Source organism: Vombatus ursinus, unplaced genomic scaffold (assembly GCF_900497805.2).
Source record: "Vombatus ursinus unplaced genomic scaffold, bare-nosed wombat genome assembly UNPS02014817.1, whole genome shotgun sequence".
Taxonomy (NCBI): domain Eukaryota; kingdom Metazoa; phylum Chordata; class Mammalia; order Diprotodontia; family Vombatidae; genus Vombatus; species Vombatus ursinus.
The window spans coordinates 9,329,752-9,350,056 of NW_020954595.1; the positions used below are offsets into that span (position 1 = coordinate 9,329,752).

Sequence of the window (20,305 nt, forward strand, 5' to 3'; positions counted from 1 at the left end):
CCTAGAGCTTAGTTCCCTGATTTCATCCCGGGCTTCCTTCCCACCCTTATACCAAACCTCCTTTGAGATCTGCTTTCCATCTTTGGTGAAAGTTGGCATCCATGAAACCATGGAGCTCTGCCTCAATTTTGTCCTTGCTTTGGCCATGTTCAGTCCTCTTCTTCTTCCCTCATAAATCATGCCCTCCAATCCCTTTCCATTGCCACTGGGTCACTTGGCATTATAGGGTACTCTACGTTACTGAAGCGTCATTAAAGTGACCAAAGAACTAGAAGACACATCGGAGATGGAGAGCATTTCAGGCCCCACCCCCTTTCATCTGAGCCACCCTTCCAGTCCCCACAACACTCATCCAACGTGTGGCTGCCCGTGCTCTCCGAGAGGACTCCACCATCCCCCAAGGCAGCCCAGACCACTGTGGGATGGCCCTCACTGGAGGACATGGCTGTGTTCCACCAGCACCCCAGCCCAGAGGCGAAATCTGCTTCTGTGGTTTCCATCACCTGCTTCTACTTTCTGAAATCTAATGTTTTATCCACCTGAGAGGCTTTCAAAAACTTGAAGCAAACTATCCTGCCCCCTCTGAGCCTTCTCTTCTCCAGCCCAAACATTCTCAGCTCCTTCAACGTTGGTGAGGTAATAAGCCAGTTCAATCCAATTAAACAAGCATGGATGAATCGCTAACTGCATGCCCCAAGCCTAGTTAGACAAACTGTTTTATTTTGTTTTACTTTTTACAATATTGTGCTTTTTCATGAAAAAGGTTAGTCTGATTTTATTTTTAAATATATACACACACACAGATAGAATGGTACTTGCTAATACAGGAAATGAAATGAAAAGAGTTCTACAGGATATCTGGATTTTAACCCTCACTCCATTGTTTACTAGCTCTGTGGCCTTCAGCTAGTCATTTAATGTCTCCTTGCGCCTCCATTTCTTCATCCATAAAATGGGTATAAAAACATGCACTTTTTCCGAAATAAGTTCATTATGGGCAGTGTCTTGTCAAGTGGGAAGTTTCACAGTATCATTATTCTTACTGATTGGTTTGTCTAGGTTGGACTGCGATGACTTGGTTGGTCGATTCTGACCTTTTTGAAAGAGGGGGTGTCCATCTCTGAGGGCCTCCTGCTACCTCCAAAGAGGAACCTAGAGATTTGGAGCAACCTACCTTCAAGTGATTCTCGCTGGAGCTATTGGAGGTCATAGGCCCCTAGCTCTAAAGGGACACAAAAAACATCTGGTCCAAGTTATTTGTTTAACAGCCTAGGAAACTGAGGCCCTCAGAGGTAAAGTAACTCACCTGAGATCACACAGAAAGTAAGGATTCTTTTCATTCCAAACACGGGACTCCTCATGTGCTTTTTGTTAATGCATGAAAACCCATTGATTAATTGTAGGGCATCGCTTAAAAAACAATGATATGGGTATACAATGGATGTCCATGCGGACCAACCCAATAGATACCCTGTATTCCTAGATTTGTGCCACAAACACTTCCCCAACACACACACACACACACACACACACACACACAAGGGACCAGTCAATCCCCTCATCATCATCATTTTTTCGGTGCTTCATCTTATTTAAGCCTTACAGCAGCCTTGGAAAATAGATACTTGAGGTAGTCTTATTGGCCCCATTTGACAGATGAAGGGACTGAGGCTAGGCAAAGTAAAAGGACTCACCCAAGGTCACCCAGGAAGAAAGCACCTGGGGCAGGATTGGAGCCCAAGTCTTGCTGACCCAAGATCGTAATGTCTGTTCACAAACCCCCCACAGATGTCCCTGCCCTATGTGCTGCATCATGCATTCCCTTCCTGCTGCCACTGTTCATATGGTGGCACAACACAGACGGTCCCAAGAGCATCGCCGGAATAGGACACAGCCTAGGCAGAAGCCCCTAGGCAAGAGAGAGAATATCCTAAAGGGAGAAGAGTCGAGCAGACGATTTTGGTGAAAACAAAAACTGAGCGAAGGGCCACCATCTGGAACGTGTGGGGCGGCAGATCCGTCCGAGCCAGGCTGGAGCGGGCTGGGCAGCGAGGCGGAAGAGCCTGCCCTTTGTCCGCGAGGCCACGGGGAGCCGCCCGAGGTTTTACGATTGGGTCGGTTCCACGATATTGATCTGGCAGCTGAGCGAGGACGTATCGGAAAAGGGAGAGAAGGGAAGCAGAGAGAAAAGTCAAGAGGCTAAAAGAGTAGCCCGGAGGAGAGGAGAAGGTCTGAATTACAGCGACGACTATGACTGAAGAGAAGAGAACACGTGTGGGATAGAAACAAGTGTGGCAAGGCACTGGGTGCGAGGGGAGGGAGAGTGAAGCGGTGCTGGTGCCTGGGTGCCTGGGTGCCTGGGTGCCTGGCAGGGTGGACATGTCCTCTTCAGAAGAGGAGGAATCAGGAGCAAGCCTGGGGAAGTGGGTGGGCTGAAGCAAAACCCAAAGCAGAGCATACTGCTTCTCATCCCTCGTGGAAAGCTGACCTGCATCACGCCTGGGAATCAGGTTTCTTAGGAAGGCAGGCATCATTTTCTCAACAGAGAGAGTCCCAGGGGGCTGTGATCAGGCCCATCGCTTCCCCAAGCCATGATGTGCTGTCGCACCTTCTCTTCCAAGCCCCGAGTCCCCCAAGGCCTCTCGCTTTCCTTCCACTCCACTGCAGGTGGGCTCTTGCCAAAGAAAGCCATGGGGCTTAGGTTTCACTCGATGTATGAGCTACTGAATTTTCAAGCTGAATTTCACTTTGTTATTTCTGGCCTGCATCTGCTGCCTCTCCACGGTCCCTTTGCACAATTTCTTCTAGCTTGACTAACGTTCAGGGATTTGAACATTCTCCAATAAATAAAACTCAGGAGATTTTTTTTTTTTATTCAGAACAATCCACTTAGTGGGCAGAAATCTGTTCGGTAACAGAGGAAAAGCCTTCAGTTCATTGAACACTAAACTAAATAAAACACACTCCCAGAGAGTGAGGTTAGGGCAATGAATCTGAAGTGCATCCATTAGCACATTCACCTGGGAGGCAGGTTCCAAAACACGTGGAAACATGTATTATTCTACTTAATATAAAAACATAAACAAGTACATGCCCTCACACCCATGAGTTACAGAAAGATGAGGTGCTAAAAACGAGTTCCTTAGGGGGACTGAAACTACTCCTCTCAGACCAAGAAAAGGGGGACAAGATTTTTCTTTACCTGGACAAGGCAGGTTTGATATGGATCTTTCACCAAGAGAACTTCGAAGTCAACCTTTGATTTCATATGTTCAGGGGGATCTGCTATATGGGGATTTTCCAGATTATAAAACAAATTTGGTATACGAGGCCATGCTGGATTCCCATCAGAAATTAGTGTTTCCCTCATCCACAGTCCCTAAAAATGTATGTTTACATTTGGATATATATATATATATGTACTATATCTATATATCTATATATCTATATATATATATCTACTATATATATATATATATTTCTTTCTAGCAGAGTGTAACCTCCTTGAGGACAGGAGCTGTCATGGTTTTGTCTATGAAGGCAAACCCCAACTATGAGAGCCTCTGTCACCCAGAGCAAAGCAGTCCTCACATTGTGAGAATCATGTTTCATAGAAAAATGAGTCCCAGAAATTCAGGTACTCTTTACATCATTCTTTAGGCACCCAAACTCTAGTAGTGCCTAAGATAGTGTTACCAGGTGTCCAGCTTGTGTGCCCTTGAATTAAGCGGAAAATGGGACAGAGAGTCTGCTCAGTTGGGGGGGGGGGTTAGAGAAGTAGGGGGCATTCCCATGGACAGGATCAGAAACACTCAAGCAGAAAAGGAAATGCTGTTTTCAAGAGACTTCAAAGGACCATTCTTTAATTATACAAGAAAAAGAAGGAAGCCCAGGAAAATGTTGTTTCTAGTTAGAAAATTGGAGAGACAGCAATTATCAGACAGCTAGGAAAAGGTAGGTAAGTGATTGAACCCCTTCCCTCCTCCTACCTGGACTCATTCCAAACAGCCTGACTATGAATAATTATCTGTAAGAAGGGCCATTCGAGCTGGGATGGGTAGGCAGTGAAACTAGAAAGGAAAGCCTGGAACACTGGGACCACCTCATCCAACCCCATGGGGCTCACTGAGATGCGCAACACTCATCCCAAAGACTCCAGAATGGCCATGCCTCCCACTGGCCAATTCCTAGAGATCTCTGGAAGACAGGAAATGTTCTTAGAAATGGGCAAAGGGCAAAGAGACCACACATTCCAAGAAAAAGAAAAGAAGAATTGGGTTCATTTAGGGACCAGCTGGATTTGAACAGGTGTGAAAAGCTTCATCACTCAAGTTTCCAGCCCTAACAGAAGAGGCTAAACTGCTGGGGGTGGGGAGAGGGAGGTTTTCTTCTTTCTCTCTGTCCCCCTATTCCCCTGCTCCAAACTGAACTATAGGGGCAGAATCGAGTAGGACCCCCCACCCACACACACACACACAGATGCTGAGAGGTAGAGAGAGGGTGACACAGAGACAGGGAGAGGTGAACAGATCTAAGGTACAGAGCACATCAAGAGAAAGACAGAAACCAAAACTCAGGAAAGTTTCCCCAAACTTGCTTTCTCATAGTTAACCAAGGAATAGGCAAGTTGAGTAAAGCCCAGCCCTCAACATGGTGATACTTTGGCCTGAAGCCTCAGGACTCCTACCTAGCTTTTCCCAGGGAGCAGAATCTTAATAAAATCATTGGCAGAATTTACCACCACACCCAAGGCAGGCCCTTCGTGCTAATGTGGCCCACTTGATTCAGACAGGGATTGAAACCCTCAGTCTAACAATATCACCACAAATTCCATGGCTGGAAGGGACCTCAAAGGTCCCCTCTTCAAGCACAGAGTAGGCAGCTAGGTAGCCCCACAATGCACAGAGCACATGCCCTGTAGTCAGGAAGACCTGAGTTCAAATCCTCCCTGTGTGACCCTGGGCTTAACCTCTATCTACCTCAATTTCCTCAACTGTAAAAGTTAATAATAGCACCTACCTCTCAGGGTTGTTGTGAGGATTAAATGAGATCATATTTCAAAGCATTTAGCACAGTGCCTGGCCCCGCAGTAGATACTATACAAATGTGGTGGGTTTTTTGGTGTTTTCCCTCCTTTCCTTCTCATACTGCAAAGATTCCGTGACAAAATCGTGGCCACATGGCCACCCATCCTCTCTTTGAAAGCCCCCAGTCTGTTTTAGGTAAAACAGGCTTTGTTTCTGGGAAACAAAGTCTAAGAAAGGGAAAACAAATAGAAGAAAAATGAACAAAGATATGCAAAGATTTTTATAACAAATTTTTGTCACCATCAAGAACAATGCAGACAACACACCTGGGCTCTGAACTGGAAGCCCTAGACATTCCATCACGTGCAGAGCTAAAAGCTTCTCCAAAGTCTTTGTTGTACTCAGAGCCTCTCGGGCTTGGTAGGGCACATCACAACCAAGGGCCCTCTGTAGGACCAAGGGCCTTCCAGCAGCCAGGGAGCAGAGGAGGACTTCACTCCAGTTCACATGTAGTAGGTGACTGCATAAGCAAAGGTGGGACAACCTGAAGAGTGAAGGTGGTTCTATAGAAAGTTTGAAACACGGCTGTCTATTTCAAGTTGGAAACTCTTGGTACTAGACTGTAAGAGTCTTGAGGCCAGAAGCAACCACCTCCTTTGTCTTTGTTTCTCCCTCACTGCTAATCGCAATACTTGGCACGCCAGCACTTGCCAAATAAATATTGAGTCAAATAATCAAATTTCAATAGCATGACTTTCATTTGGAAACAACCAAATCACCACCATTTTTTTTTCCCTAGTGGATTTCTGAGAAAGGACAAAGATGGGAAGGAAAGGCCAAATTTATGTTCACAAATATAAAAGGCAAATCGATGTCAGCAGCTTGCCCTCAGCTTTCAGTCCTGCAGAGGTTTGTACACCCACCATAACGTCCTCTTTAGAGAAAAGCAAGGCCGATAGGCAAAGTTGTCAGGTTAAGCCAATAAACACTTAGGAATCGCTTACCATGTGGCCGGGCCCTATACTAATATGTCAAATGCAGAGGCAGAGCACCCAGAGGCAGCACAAACAGCCACTTGGCTGACTCCATAACCATCCACAGTCAGAGTCTCAGTGTGAAGACCACGCCTCTACCTTGGGACAGCTCTCATGCTAGGAAGGTTGTCTTGACGGGAAGCCTAACTTGGCATCTCTCGCCTTGTTCTTAGCTCTTCCCTCGGGGCCAAACAGAAGAAAGCTAATTCTTCTTGCCACACTAGAATAGCACTAGCAAGACCCTCCTAAACCTTCTCCTCTTCAGACTAAACATCCTCGGGTCTTCCACCCAGTCCTCAAGGCCATTTGCCAACCTGGCTGCCCATCCCTGGATAATCTTCCAACTTCTGAAAGCCTTTCCTAACGTGCGTCCCCCAGAACTGAACCCGATATCCCTGATATGGCATTCGAGGACAAAATCCAGGGAGATTACCGTTCACCTGCAGATGCTGGGGTGGGGGAGGGGGACAGCACCACCAAGAGTGAGCCGTCCCAAAGATAATGGAAGCCGAGGAGCCTCAGAGCTGTCACTGGTCCACACCAAACAGCATCTGTGCCTCCTGGGCATCCCCATCTCTCGCAAACAGTCTCCAAGATGACACTCCACCAGGCGGAGAGATGAGAACAGGTGCGCAAATTAAATATGCAAAGCAGGCATCTTTTCTCCCCACTCAAAAGATTTGTTTTAATTCTAAGGGGCTTCAGAAGTCAGAAGGAACGAGCACCCCACAGAAAGACAGACAGGTAGGGAAAAAAGCACATTAAAAAAGCACACACCTCATATCTCTAGGCACCAGCAAGTAAGGAGACATTTTCACAGCCCCCTTCCACAGAAACGAAAAAGCAAGCCAATTAAAAACCTAGTCTTGCTTTTCTTAAAGCCAATTCTTCAGGTTTTGCTAATTAGCCACTATTAGTCCTGTCCTCAGAGCTGAGCAGCGTGAGGAAGCATACCAGGGGTATGTTTTCAATCACCGCATATTTGCATGGGAAATGAATCATATTTTCCATGAGGAATTTGGGAGAGGCTGGGGGCGGAAGAGATGGGGGGAAGGGCAGCCAGCTCCTCCCAATACAACTGCAAACAACAGTGGGGACTGAGGGGTGAAGCTTGTGCTCCTACAAGGTTAGATGTCCTGGAGATAGCAGGCACCACAGAGCAGAGGGACCTGACACAGAAATCCCTGCTAGAACCACTGAGAAAACAAGTATTTTCACAATAAAAGAGAAGACAGAGGGGTTGGGGAAGGTTCTGTCCACTGTCCTCAGGGCCTTATAAAGAGGATCTTCAGGGGACCATGGTACAGGAGAAAGCCCATAAGCTGGGAGCTGGGCCATATGGCTTCTCATCCCAGCTCTGCCATTGACATCCTGGGTGAGCTGGGACAAATTGTTTCAACTCTTTGAGCCTCAGTTTCCACTAACGTAATGTGAGTTTAACCGGATGGTATCTTCCAGCTTCAATGGGCCTCTTTTATGAAACTAGGATGATGGAACCCTGAAGACTGCAGCCTTGAAGGTAGATGTTATTTTCCTATTGTTTTTGTATGCTAGACACCAAACAGAATGCTCTGCAAAGAGTAGGCACTTGTTAAATATTTGCTGAATGGCACCAGATTAATAGCAGCATAAAATCTCAGACTAGGGGGTGGGAGGTGGGGTGGTAGAAAGCAAACGGACGATCATTGCCTAAAATGAGTTTTCGTCATTTCATTTCCTAAACGACGAAGACAAGGATTATGGTCAGAGAGTATGACAGTGATGAGGTGATGATAACAGTGATCATAAATAACAATAAATCCAACCTTCATCATGGTTCACAAAATGCTAGATGGAAAAGATTAAGAGAAGCATAACAACTTCCTGGAGTCAACTCTCTCTGAGCACTACCAGAAAGAATGATAAGAGAGAGCTCATCCCAGCATCAGAGCTCATCAGAGTCCTTTTAGCAGGCCAAAGCTACCCAGTCTTTATTGAGAATATCTCGTTCAAGGGCCGTCATCATCCCCATGTTTTCAGAGAAGGAAACCAAGGCTCTGTGAGTTTAGGTGATCCTTCCAGGGTCCCACATTGAATGAGTGTTGGAGACAGCAGAATAAATGAGGTCCCAATACTAAGTCCCCTCAAGTGCTCCAGCCCAACCCTGAAGTGTCAGGGATCTAAGAGATGATGACCAGTGAAGGGAGTACCCTGTTTGTGGCGTCTATACAACATGACGGGAAGAATGTTGGATGAGAAGCCAGTAGCTGAGGGTCAAGTTCAAGCTGCAGTACTTCAAGGTTGTGGGACTTTGGCTAAGACTCTTAGCTTTTCTAAGCCTCTGCATCCACATCAGAAAAAGAAGAAAAAAGATGCCCTATGTCTCAGGGTAAGTGTTAGGGAAGTCCTTTCTAAAGAAATAACCAATCAAAAACCATTTATTAAGCACCTACTATGTGCTAGGCATCAGGGATTTGAGGATAAAAGTGGAACAGCCTCTGGCCTCAATGAATTTACATTCCACTGGGGAACACAACACGGATATAAGCATATATAGGTAAGTTTAGGCAAATAATTCTATATTTATAGGCAAAAATAGCAAAGATAAATATCAGACAAATTTGGGGTGATGAGTACACAATCAAAGGGAGGTTGATGAAAGACTTCCTAGAGAAGATGGCAATGGGGCAGAGTTTTTGGAAGAAATTTGCTAAAAAATAAAATCCAGGACCAGAGCTTCCTGGCATGTACCTATCCCCAGCTACTCTCAGCAAGGGAATGTTCATCCTTTCCACCACCATCACCCCCAAGAGCCATGATGTTTTTATGCTGAACATATGTTGTGAGTGTTTAAAGTATGCTGCCTTTGAATCTGCTTTTATTTTCCTTTCTTTCCCCTTCCCCTTCCCCTACCCCTTTCCCTTCCCTTCCATTCCCTTTCTTTTCCCTTCCCTTCCCTCTCTGTTACACAAAACTGCAAAGAGTTTGGTTCCTGCCCTAGTAACAGCAACTTGCAAAGATCTAGGATTTTGTCCACAATAAGACAATTTTTTTTCCTCCAACAATTAAAACATACAGACGTCCTTCTGAGGTATATACATACATGCATATATGTGTGTGTGTGTGTGTGTGTGTGTTCCCTTTCCTGTGTCACAGGAAGTCTTCCCACACTTTTGAAACCCAGAGCAAGTATATATAGAAACACAAATTAGGCATCTTGAAAAGTCTGCATTTTCCAACCACAGAGAAATGAAGGCATTACTGAGTGTGTTCACAGATGCACTCTGCTGGATTTGAGGAGCCAGGCACAGCTGGCAAGATACTAAAGCAAATGGACCCACAGTCTGGTTAGTACTCTATGCCTCTTAAGTACTAGCAGGATGAAATGGGCTGATGGGACCAAAAGCTCCATGGAACAAACTTCACATTCACGGGAACAGAATTGTTATCTTAGAAATTCAAGAAGTTTATCTGACTCCTCAAAAGTGATGCATCTCTAGTGAACTCCATGGCCAGTCTGGATTCATTACTGTTCGGATGGAGACAACCCCTACCTTTCTCTCATTTTCATTTGAACATTACATCAATCCTGGGCACAAAGGAACATTGCCTATTATTCTACCAATGTCTGAAGGACTTAGAGTGAGGAATCAAAGTATAAAAGGTTTCCAGCAGGCATAGTTACATCTATTGACTCTTCGAGCATTTGCTGTAACAAAACATGAGTAGAGAGTGCCCCTTGTGTTGCAAATGTGTATTTAGTCAAGAATTTTCCAGGGATAAACTGTGGTATCTATGCACATTTTCCATGGAAGGTATCAAAGAAAGACCCATAAACTCATTCAAGAGTTTTTAAATCACTTCAAATATTCCTTTGAGCTCAGGAGGAAGGCCAAGATTCAACCCATAAAGATGAGCTCATCAAGAATCAGACTCGGGTTTACAAGGGATGTTGCAGGCCATATAAGAAAGGCCACATGGAAGCAAGACCCAATCCAAAACATACCCAACTAATTAGTTAGCCCCTGCCTAAAAGCCTACAATGATGGGGAACTCACCTCCTTTCCAAGCAATCCCTCCTACTTTTGAATAGATCTTCTTAGAAAGTTTCTCCTTATAATGAAATAAATCAACACCAAATTAAAAGGAATAATGGAGATGAGAAGATATATTGTGCAATTATAATTGGAAAAGGAATAAGATCACATGCATCAGCATGGTTTATCACCATTTTCAAAGCATGTTTACCTAATGCAAATCAATCACCACAGCAAGAAGGCCAAAGAGCTCAGAAACTGACAAAACCAGTACAACCTGATCACCTACCTATCCCAACAGAGAGCAAAGAGGCCCAGGAGCAACGGCAGGTTAGAATCCAATCGTGTTTGAAAAATCTCGCAGAGATGGATGACAGATGATTCTTATCAATATTGGCACAGTAAACAAGAAGCAATAAAAGAAGGTTTACAGAAATATTGGCAAGAGACCTAATAAAGTCAAATCATAGCACATATGTTTTAACAACTGAAAGAGGAAAAAATAGATTAAAAAAGGCAAAGATCTGTGAACATTTATTTAATAAAAGATCTTCTCTATCAATGACAATTGAGCCACCACATTTGGACTCTAGCTTCACAAGAAGCATGTGTTTTTGTGAAACAGTAGATATTTGGGACTAAGGAAAATCTAGGGGGCCCCTAAATGAGACCAAGCATACACAAAGAACATCTAGGTTACATGCAGTGTAATTCTGAGGGATCAAGTCTCAAAATAACTGAAAGAGGGCAAGATCAAAAAGGATTAAGGAAAATCACAATATTACTGTAGAAAAAGGTAATCAAGGGAACATTAATAACTACCTATCCACATGTGCCTACTTTCTCATCTCTGTAAAATCACTGCAAGAGTAATTTATATACAAATTAAGGGGATCTTTCATACACACATGTGGGTATATTAGATAGAGAGAGAGAGAAAGACACATACACACACAGAGACACACAGAGTGACAGAGAGAGAGTAGGAGACAGAGACAGAGAGAGAGAGAGACAGAGACAGAGACAGAGAAATGAAAGTACTTGGGTAATCTATCATCCAATGTGGCAACCTAAAATTAGATAACCATGCAATTCATATATATGATACATATCTTTGAAAAAGTGTGTGAGGTATGAGTGTATATCAATAACTATAATCTACATAATGTTTACTCTGTGCCAGGCACTAGGTTAAATATTTTACAAATATTGTATCATCTGATCCTCACATACATCTGTATGTATACAGTTTCATCACCAATAAAATCATTCCTAAGAATGGGGCTAAGGGGTGCCTGGGATGAGCATGCTACTTTCTTGCTCAAAAAGTTCCAAAGGCTTCCTTTTTCTCTAGTATGAGATATAAATCCTTCTGTTCGATTTTTACAGTCCTTTGGGAGCTGGCTCCAGGTTTCCTTTCCAGTCATGTTACACATTACTGTCCTTCACATACTGTGCCCTCTGCCAGCCAAACCAGCCTGCATGGTGGTCTCCACACACAACAGTCACCTCTAATTTCTAGGACTTTCTATAACCTGTACACACTCGTTTCTCATCTCCACTTCATAGAATCCCTAAATTTTTTTCAAGTTTGGTTTGTGTCACCTGCTACAGGATGGCTATCTTGATCCCCTAGTCCTAGTTCCCTCCTGTTGGAAATTATGCTGTATATAGTCTTTATTTAAATGTGTTGTATTTTATCATTCCCCATAATATCGTGTAAGCTCCTTGAGGCCAAACACTGTTTTCTTTGTATCATCAGATCTTAGCCCAGTGTCAGACAGAGGGTCAAGGAGTCTCATATTCTCCTTGCTGTATGATTGGGTCCAGCCCATGCCTCTCCATCTCGTCCATGAGAATATCATGAAAAATTCGGTCAAATTCTCCTCCATCGTTAAAGCAGACTGTGGCTATGACAGTGTCCTGATCTATTGACAAAGGGTAAGGTTCAAAAGATCAATCAAGTCCATCTCTGAAAAGTACTCTCCTACAGCTTACAATTTATTTGTTCTATTTTCTAAGATATCCTTGTCCCCATATGGATCATCAAGTGGTAAAAATACAAACAGATGCAAGCTAGCCTGCAGAAAACTGGATGATGAAAGCAAACCCAAGGAGGTGGGACAAAATGGCAGATTAGAGGGAGCAACCTTCCAAACATTCCCCAAACATTCTTCCAAACAACTCCCCAAATCAAATTTTAGAGTAGTAGAGCCAAAAATAAAGGTCAGGATGAGACATTGTTCTGGCCTAAGACAATTTAGGTCTTTAGGTCTGCTGGTCAGCAGGAGAGGTCTGTCACTGGATTGGGTGTGAGCCCAGAGTACAGCACCAACACCAATGAAGGGTCTTGGAGCAGCAACTTCAGGAGCTCTCAGAACAGAGGTGATAAGGGGAGTCAGACAACTGATTAGAAAGACATTCCAATGGACCCTCTGCTGGCACTGGGTGAAGCTGGTGCTGATTGGCAATTCTATTGCTCACAGAAGTTCTGGGTTGCACATCCAGGGAAGAGAAGAGTATTTGTGGTTGGTCATAAGGGCACAAGGGGCCTGGTCTCAGTTCACTGCTGAGGAGGGACCCTTTCTGGGTAAAAACCAGAGCATGGACCAGTGCAGCAGTGACCACATCTCTCCCTGGATCACACCATCTTGGACCAAAAACTTGCAGACACCTAGAACTGGCTCTAAAAATAGCAACACAAAAAGCCTGAAGCTTGGGACAATGCCTCGGCTCCCCTAGGTGACCAGAGTCCAACCTCAATATAAAGTTCAAAGTCAAGAAATAGGCTAGAAAAAATGAGCTAACCACAAAAAAAAAAGAACTTGACCATAAAAGGCTAGTACGGTGGCAGGGAAGACCAAGACATAATGTCAGAGGAAGACAATAATGCTGCAACTAAAGCCTCAAAGGAAGATGCTAATTGGACCTAGGCCCAATAAGAATTCCTGAAAGAGTTGAAGAAAAAGATAGCATTTGTAGAGTCAAAATGGGAAAAGAAATGAAAGTGATGCAAGAAAATTATGAAAAGAGAATTAACAGATTAGCAAAAGCAGTATAAGAACAAACTGAAGAAAATAGTACCTTTAAAAAAAGGATTGACCTAATGGTAAAAGAGCCACAAAAGTCCACTCAAGAAAAGAACCCCTTAAAAAGCAGAGCTGGCCAAATGGAAAAGAGGTACAAAAGTTCAATTAAGAAAATCATTCTTTAACAATTAGAATTGGACAACTGGAAGCAAATGATTCTATAAGACATCAAAAAACAACAAAACAAAGTCAAAAGAATGAAAAAAAAAATAGAAAAAAAATGTAAAATATCTCATTAGAAAAACAACTGACCTGGAAAATAGGTCAAGGAGAGATAATTTAAGAAAGATTGGACTACCAGAAAGCCATGATTAACAAAAGAGCCTAGACATCATATTTCATGAAATTGTAAAGGAAAATTGCCCCAGTATCTTAGATCCAGAGGATAAAATAGAAATTGAAAGAATCATCTGATCATTTTCTAAAAGAGGTCCCAAAATTAAAACTCCCAGAAATATTATAGCCAAATTCCAGAGCTCCCAGGTCAAGAAGAAAATATTGCAAGCAGCAAGGTAGAAGTAATTCAAATATTGTGGAGCCACAGTCAGAATCACACAAGATTTAGCAGCTTCCACATTAAAGGAGCAGAGGGCTTGGAATATGATATTCTGGAAGACAAAGGAGCTAGAATTAAAACTAAGAATAACCTACCCAGCAAAACTGGGTACAATCTTCTAGAGGAAACAATGGATATTTAATGAAATAGAGAAGTTTCAAGCATTTCTGATAAGATCAGAACCGAATAAAAAATTTGACATTCAAACACAAGACTCAAGAGAAGCATAGAAAGGTAAACATGAAAGAGAAATCATGAGACTAAATAAAGCTAAACTGTTTACATTCCTATATGGGAAGGTGATTCATATAATTCCTAAGAACTCTGTCATCATTAGAGCAGTTAAAAGGAGTTTACATAGACAGAGGGCATGAATGTGAGTTGATTATATTGGAATGATCTCCAAATAAAATGAAAAAGTGAGAAAGAGAAATGTACTGGAGAAGGGATAAGGGAGAGTTAGAATGGGGAAAAAAATTCCCACATAAAAGAAATATGCAAGGAAGAGCTTTTATAGAGGAGGGGAGAAGAACCAGGAGATCACTGTGCACAGTAAGGCTTGGTCCTCTCACTTTCACCAAGGCATCAGTCCAACTTCCTCTCACCATCCTTCAAAACTCCCCTCCAATCCTGCCTTCTACATTAAACCTTCTCTAATCCCTCAGAGAAACCGATGCCCCCATAAGTACATTGTATTTATTTTGCATAGTTTACATATGTATATAACTACCTACTGCTCCCCAACAGAATGTAAGTTATTTGAGGGCAACTTTAGTCCTTGTGTCTCCAGCACTAAGTGTGGTGCCTGGCGCACAGAAGGGACTTAATACATATTTGCTGACTATGGACTTATCCATTCATATATTTCCCTGATAACACTGTGCATTGCAATTCAATTCTGCTCCAGTGTTCTTCCTTAGCTGTGTACTTCATCCTGCTCACTCATCAAACACCTCTCCATGGTCCTTGAGATTTTCACTTCCAATTCCTTAAAGTGGAACATTAATTCCACAATTCCAACAGTGGCCCATTACTTACAGATAAACACCGCTCACAATGCATTCCTGCTATGGGAAAGAATAGCCCCTATACCTATTTAAGAATATGGCCAATTGACCACCAACAAAAAGCCATGTAGAAAATTGGTAAGAATTTCAAGAACCAGGCCTTGAGGACAAACTAGTGCCTGTGAGAACAGGGATGAACCATAGCCAGTTATCCAAGAGAAACTTAATAAAACTTTTGAACTGCAAGGAACATTCCTATGAAGTATGATGACCAGCTGTGCTCAATTTCAGAGGAAAGATGAATAGAGCTGCATGTGATTGGGTGACCCGGATACTTCCAGGAGATCTGTGAACTCTTTTGCATAGTTATTCCTTCTAACAGAACAGACCTCAACCCATCCACATCTTCTCATCCTGGGCAGTTCTGGCCCATGTTTCCTCATAAACCAATCAAAGAGGATCCAACCAACACATTAGTAACTGCCCTTTTATTATTTTAAGATCCACAGATCTTGGAATCTGTAGATTCCATGGATACGATTCATCAAAAACATTTATTAAGTGCCTACTACGTGCCAGGCACTGTGCTAAGTGCTGAGGATACAAAAAGAGGCAAAACACAATCCTTGCCCTCAAGGAGCTTACAATATAATTGGGGAGATGACAAGGAAACAAATATTTGCAAACAAGCTACATACAGGCTACCTAGGACATCATTTACTAAAGAAAGGCATTAGAATTAAGAGTTTGTGAATGACTTCCTGTAGAAAGTGAATTTTATTTGGGACTTAAAAGAAGCCAATAGGCAGAGATGAACAGGGAGAGCATTCTAGCCATGGGAACAGCCCGAGAAAATGCTCGGAGTGAGGAGACGAAGGGTCATGTTCACGGAACAGACAGGAAGCCAGTGTCACAGGATAGAAAACTATGTGATGGAGAGTAAAGTGAACTGGAAAGGTAGAAGGGGCTGAGTTATGAAGGGCTTTGAAGGCCAAGCAGAGGATTTTGTATTTGATCTCAGAGATGACAGGATGCCACCGAAGTTTGAGTGGGAAAGGGGAACAGATTGGACCTCAGCTTTAGAAAAAAAAAATCACTTTGGTGGCTGAATGGAGGCTGGGTTGGAGTAAGGAAAGACTGAAGGCAGGCAGACCCACCAGCAGCTATTGCAATAGTCCAGCTGGGCTCTTCCCCTGCCCTTGTGATGCTGACTACATAACTAGCCCTCTTCCTTTTCCTTGTTCTCAAGAATGTCTATAATGCCACTTCTCCCCCAGCAGCCAACACTATGACTGTGCTCCAGTCTATTTAGAAGAGTCATGTGGATTTCCATAATTTTGGGTCACCTGGTACTATGCATCTCCTGAGAGATGCAGGGTGACCCATAATTTACAGCCATGTGGCACTGGGAGGATACTAGTATGAAAAACAATGGTTTTGGAACCAAGTAGCAGCTTGGGATCAGGAAAAGCCTCTCTCAATTCTTCCAGTGGGAGCCAGCATGCTCTTCCTCCTGTGGGATTCTGGGGCTGGCTCACTGTCCATTGATTGTGTCTGTTCAAGGTATCGTCCAAGGGGATACACTAACCCCACAGGCTGCCCACCCAGCTACATATCACAGAGGTCAACAAAGGAAAAAACTGAAGCATGATGGATTTTGTTCAGGTAGAAGGAAGAACTCCCTAGAAATCAATGTTGCTCGGAACTAGAATTCTTTCCATGCTCCCTCCCTCCACAAGCCATTAAGAATCTTCTTAGCTCTTCATATATTCTCACCTCCAGTCACCCACTGACTACCCTCTCACCCGAGTAGGAGATCAACTCCTTACGGACGGGGGACTGTTTTTCGTTTTGTCTGGTTATTCCCAGCACTTTACACACAGTAGGTGCTTAATCAAATTTGCTGCTACACAATTTCCTTCTCTAGAAATCATTCCAATCTAAGCAGGGATTTTTATTCATGGCATTATTTAATGAGGGTCCTGCAGAAAGGTGCAGGAATGAACTATACTCATCAAGGGCTCCTATAACTCTGTAATTCTATGTATTTGTGCTCCAGCAGACTCATACTGCAAGTGAAGAGAAACTTTTTGAAAACAGAAGTGCGTCTGGGATTTCTTTCTTTATCTTTCTTTTTTTATTTTAAAGAATATATCTTCTCTTTTTGCCTGCACTCCAGTCTTCCTCTGATGCCTCATCATGGCAGGGGACAGGTGCAAGCTCTCAGAGGTTCAAGGGTTGCATCAAGGCTCCCTTAGCGGCACCGAAGGCATGCCTGACTTTTGTTTGGCCTTATTCTTTTCACTTCCATCCCCATATCTTTACTTACTAGTTAGTAACTCTGGCCAAGATGCTTAGTTTCAGGTCCCTCATCCAGGACAGGAGGCAGATGGAAGGAATCCCTCCAAGGTGTATAGCTGTAATCCTATCATCCAATAAACTCGTGAAAATTCTTGTAGGGCCCCAAGCCATTACAGATTCACTTTTAACACTACTCTTGACCATCAGTATCAAATTCATTATGAATCATGGTAGACACCCTACTATATCTTAACTCAAAAACCTCGATGATCCCATGATCTGAAGCCACTGAACTCTGAGGCTCAGTGTACCCCTCTATAATGAGGGGTATACATATTTTATTGTACATAATAAAATAAATGAGGGGTCCAGGAGATCTGCGAACTCTTTTGCATAGTTATTCCTATAAAATGAGGGGTTTTGACTAGATGGCCTCTCAGGTGCCCCCAGTTCTGAATCTCTCTTGCCACAGTGGGAGCTCTTCTGGACACAGTGTGGTCAGGAGATCTGGGCAGGGCTCAGCTGAAAGCCGTCACATTGCAGCAGAGCACACTTTGGGCCAGGAGGAGTCTGAGACCTCAGCCCTTATACCAGCTCCAGCACAAACTTTCTGCCTGAAACCTTGGGAAAGGCCTTTGCCTTCTCTAGGGCTCACCTTCCCAGTCTGTAAGATGAAGATGAAGACACTGGGCTTGGTGATGACCCTGTTCAAACATTTTAAGGCCAGATGCTGCAAGTTACTTCTTTCCCTTCCATAACACTGGCCTAGCTCTCCGGCCCAACTGAGTCAGGGTTCTTTGACAAAAACAGATACATAGCATTCAGGGCCTGGGATCATCCGCATAACTTTTTCCCTTAACCCAAACTACCACTACTAAAAGAAATTAATTGACCTTCCATCTTTATTAACAATGCTACTCTGTCAGGGGAAAGAAGCAATTGGTAAGCCTTGCTTAGGTTTTGCCAGACCCTTTGATCTGCACCCTGATGAGGGAACATTCCCGCATGTTCCAAGTCCGCTAACGAAGGGATGAAATTAGCTTTTATCCGATGCACTTTCTTTAGCAAAAAAACAGGCACTAATCAGCTGTCCTCACCAATCAGTCATCTGGCTAATGACCTTTTGCCTCAGAACACTAAAATTTCTGAATGATGAGAAAGAAGGCAAACACAAGCCAGCCTTCTTGTCGGGTCTCGGCGGCGCATCTGGGAGTCGGCAACAAGGAGGTTAAATGGCATAGCTTCATCTCGGGCTTGGCGATAAATCTGCAATATACAAGCCCCTGCTTTGACAACTCAATGTGCACTCCATTAGCCCCCAACAAATGAAGACCTTTTAATTAGAAGCAGATCCCTCTCCCTCCCACCACACACACACACACACAAACACAAATGCAAACCAAATTCTTAGTCATTGCATTTTGCCCTGAGAGAAAATAATTATCCATCTGCATTCAGGTTGTAGTGAAATTTTTACTCTTTATTAATATCTGAAAAGAATCTCGAAAAGTTTAAAGCAAGTCTCCATTCTGACAGTAGCCTAAGATGAAAAAGAAATGTCCCCACATTAGGTAAGTTTCCAGTTATCAATGGGAGTGCTTTTTTTCTCAAATCTTCTGTGGTTTAATGATGTCCCCCACCCCTACACACACACACACACACACACACACACACACACACACACACACATCTCTTCCACATGCAGAACTCCCCTACAGGTACAGCCATTCTGATCAGAGTTACAGGAAGGTCTTTGAATTAACCACAGATGAACCTGAACTCTTGAAGCCTGAAAGCAATGTGGCCCCAAGTGCTTTGGAGACTTAAGGAGATGCTTCCCTTTAAAAAAAAAAAGTGAGGGGAGGAGAAAGTAGGAAAGGGGAGGAGAAGCCAAAACGAGTTGGGAAATGTTTCAAGATCAATGCCACCCAAAGGTTTAATCCTGCACGTGACACCAACAGCCCCACACAATTCTGTCTGGCCATCACCCCCCTGCACTTTTTGCTGGGGATGGGAATCTGTGACTTACGGTAATGGGGCTCCATGTAGCCATTCCTGGGGTCCATGGTAAACACTGTCCCTCGGTATGGCACGGAGGGCTCTGCTAGGTGAGGCATGGATCCATGGATCTCCTTCTTTATTAGTGAGGCCCTCTCCTCACTGGACGTGGAAGGCTCCTCACTGATCTTACCCAGTCCTTGCCCGCTTTGAGGCTGCATGGCCACTGCGTTTCTCCTCTCTCGGGAATAGGTCTGTGCAGGACTTTCATCCTCTGTGGAGGGAAGAAAAATGCAAGTCTCTATCAGTCCACTTTCAGTTCCATTGTTCTCAGATATTAACCAAGACCCTGCCCTAACATCTTGTCTTTGTTCAACTTTGGATAGGATAGGGAGTTTCAAGGGAAGGGGTGCAGGTGTGTCTCTGTGATTATGAATGAGCACAAAGTCAGCAGGAAGAACAGAAGGGAGAGAGAATTTAGATGCTGTCCTGCAGGTTTTCCATTTACTACTGAATTATCAGGGATATTAGTAAGCCATAAACAGCCAGTTTAAACATATTGTATGTCCCATGACTTGGGGGACCTCAATAAAAATTTGGACCACTAAACTAAATCCCCAGGGAAGATATCTATATCTCCAAGATCCAAATGTCCACAGCCAGCCAAGTAAGGGAAATGAAACTCAAGAGTAATACCAAACCAACTCTGGTCAAACGTGGCTGTCACCTGGTCTTTCCAGAATGAGGATGTTTCACATTTCAGAAAAGTCAGCATATACTTTATCAATACATTGGCCAGGTGTGCTGAACTTTTCTCTCTTTTTTCTTCTTTAACATAAGGGATAGATATTTAAAAGGGACAGACATGTTGGAGGTGATACAAAAACAAAGGTAATCAATAAAAATTAATTTTTCAAAGTGGTCAGCACTCACTTGGAAAAAGTCATGCCAGCAGGGCAAGCAGTAGAGGAAATCAGGAAGCAAAATGCCCCCAGCAGGAGCTCTGAGCACACAGGCACAGTCGTGGCAAAGGAAATAACTAATGCTGCTTGGAATGTCCATAAAAAAAAAAAAATAGGACAAAAAGGCTGAATGTTCAGGGAGAGTGGCATGGAGATAGTTCCCATTCAACTCTAAGCAACATTGATGCAGCACCTTTGGTGTGCCCTCCCAGCACTAAACTGCATTCCTGTCCCTTCTACAACCATGAAAAGCCAATGCAATCCAACACAGCTTTATGACAGGACCCTAATGACCAAGAACCATTCTAGGCTTTA

General features: G+C 43.5%; 1 protein-coding gene across 3 annotated transcripts in view; it reads right to left on the minus strand.

Moving 5' to 3' along the window:
- GLI3 (GLI family zinc finger 3) overlaps positions 1-20,305 on the minus strand; it is a 292,643-nt gene that overhangs the window by 171,460 nt on the left and 100,878 nt on the right. For all 3 annotated transcript variants that reach the window (XM_027835941.1, XM_027835940.1, XM_027835942.1), the window contains one exon: positions 19,060-19,302. In XM_027835941.1, coding sequence (XP_027691742.1) covers positions 19,060-19,302 — 243 coding nt within the window. The remainder of the gene's footprint in view (positions 1-19,059; positions 19,303-20,305) is intronic.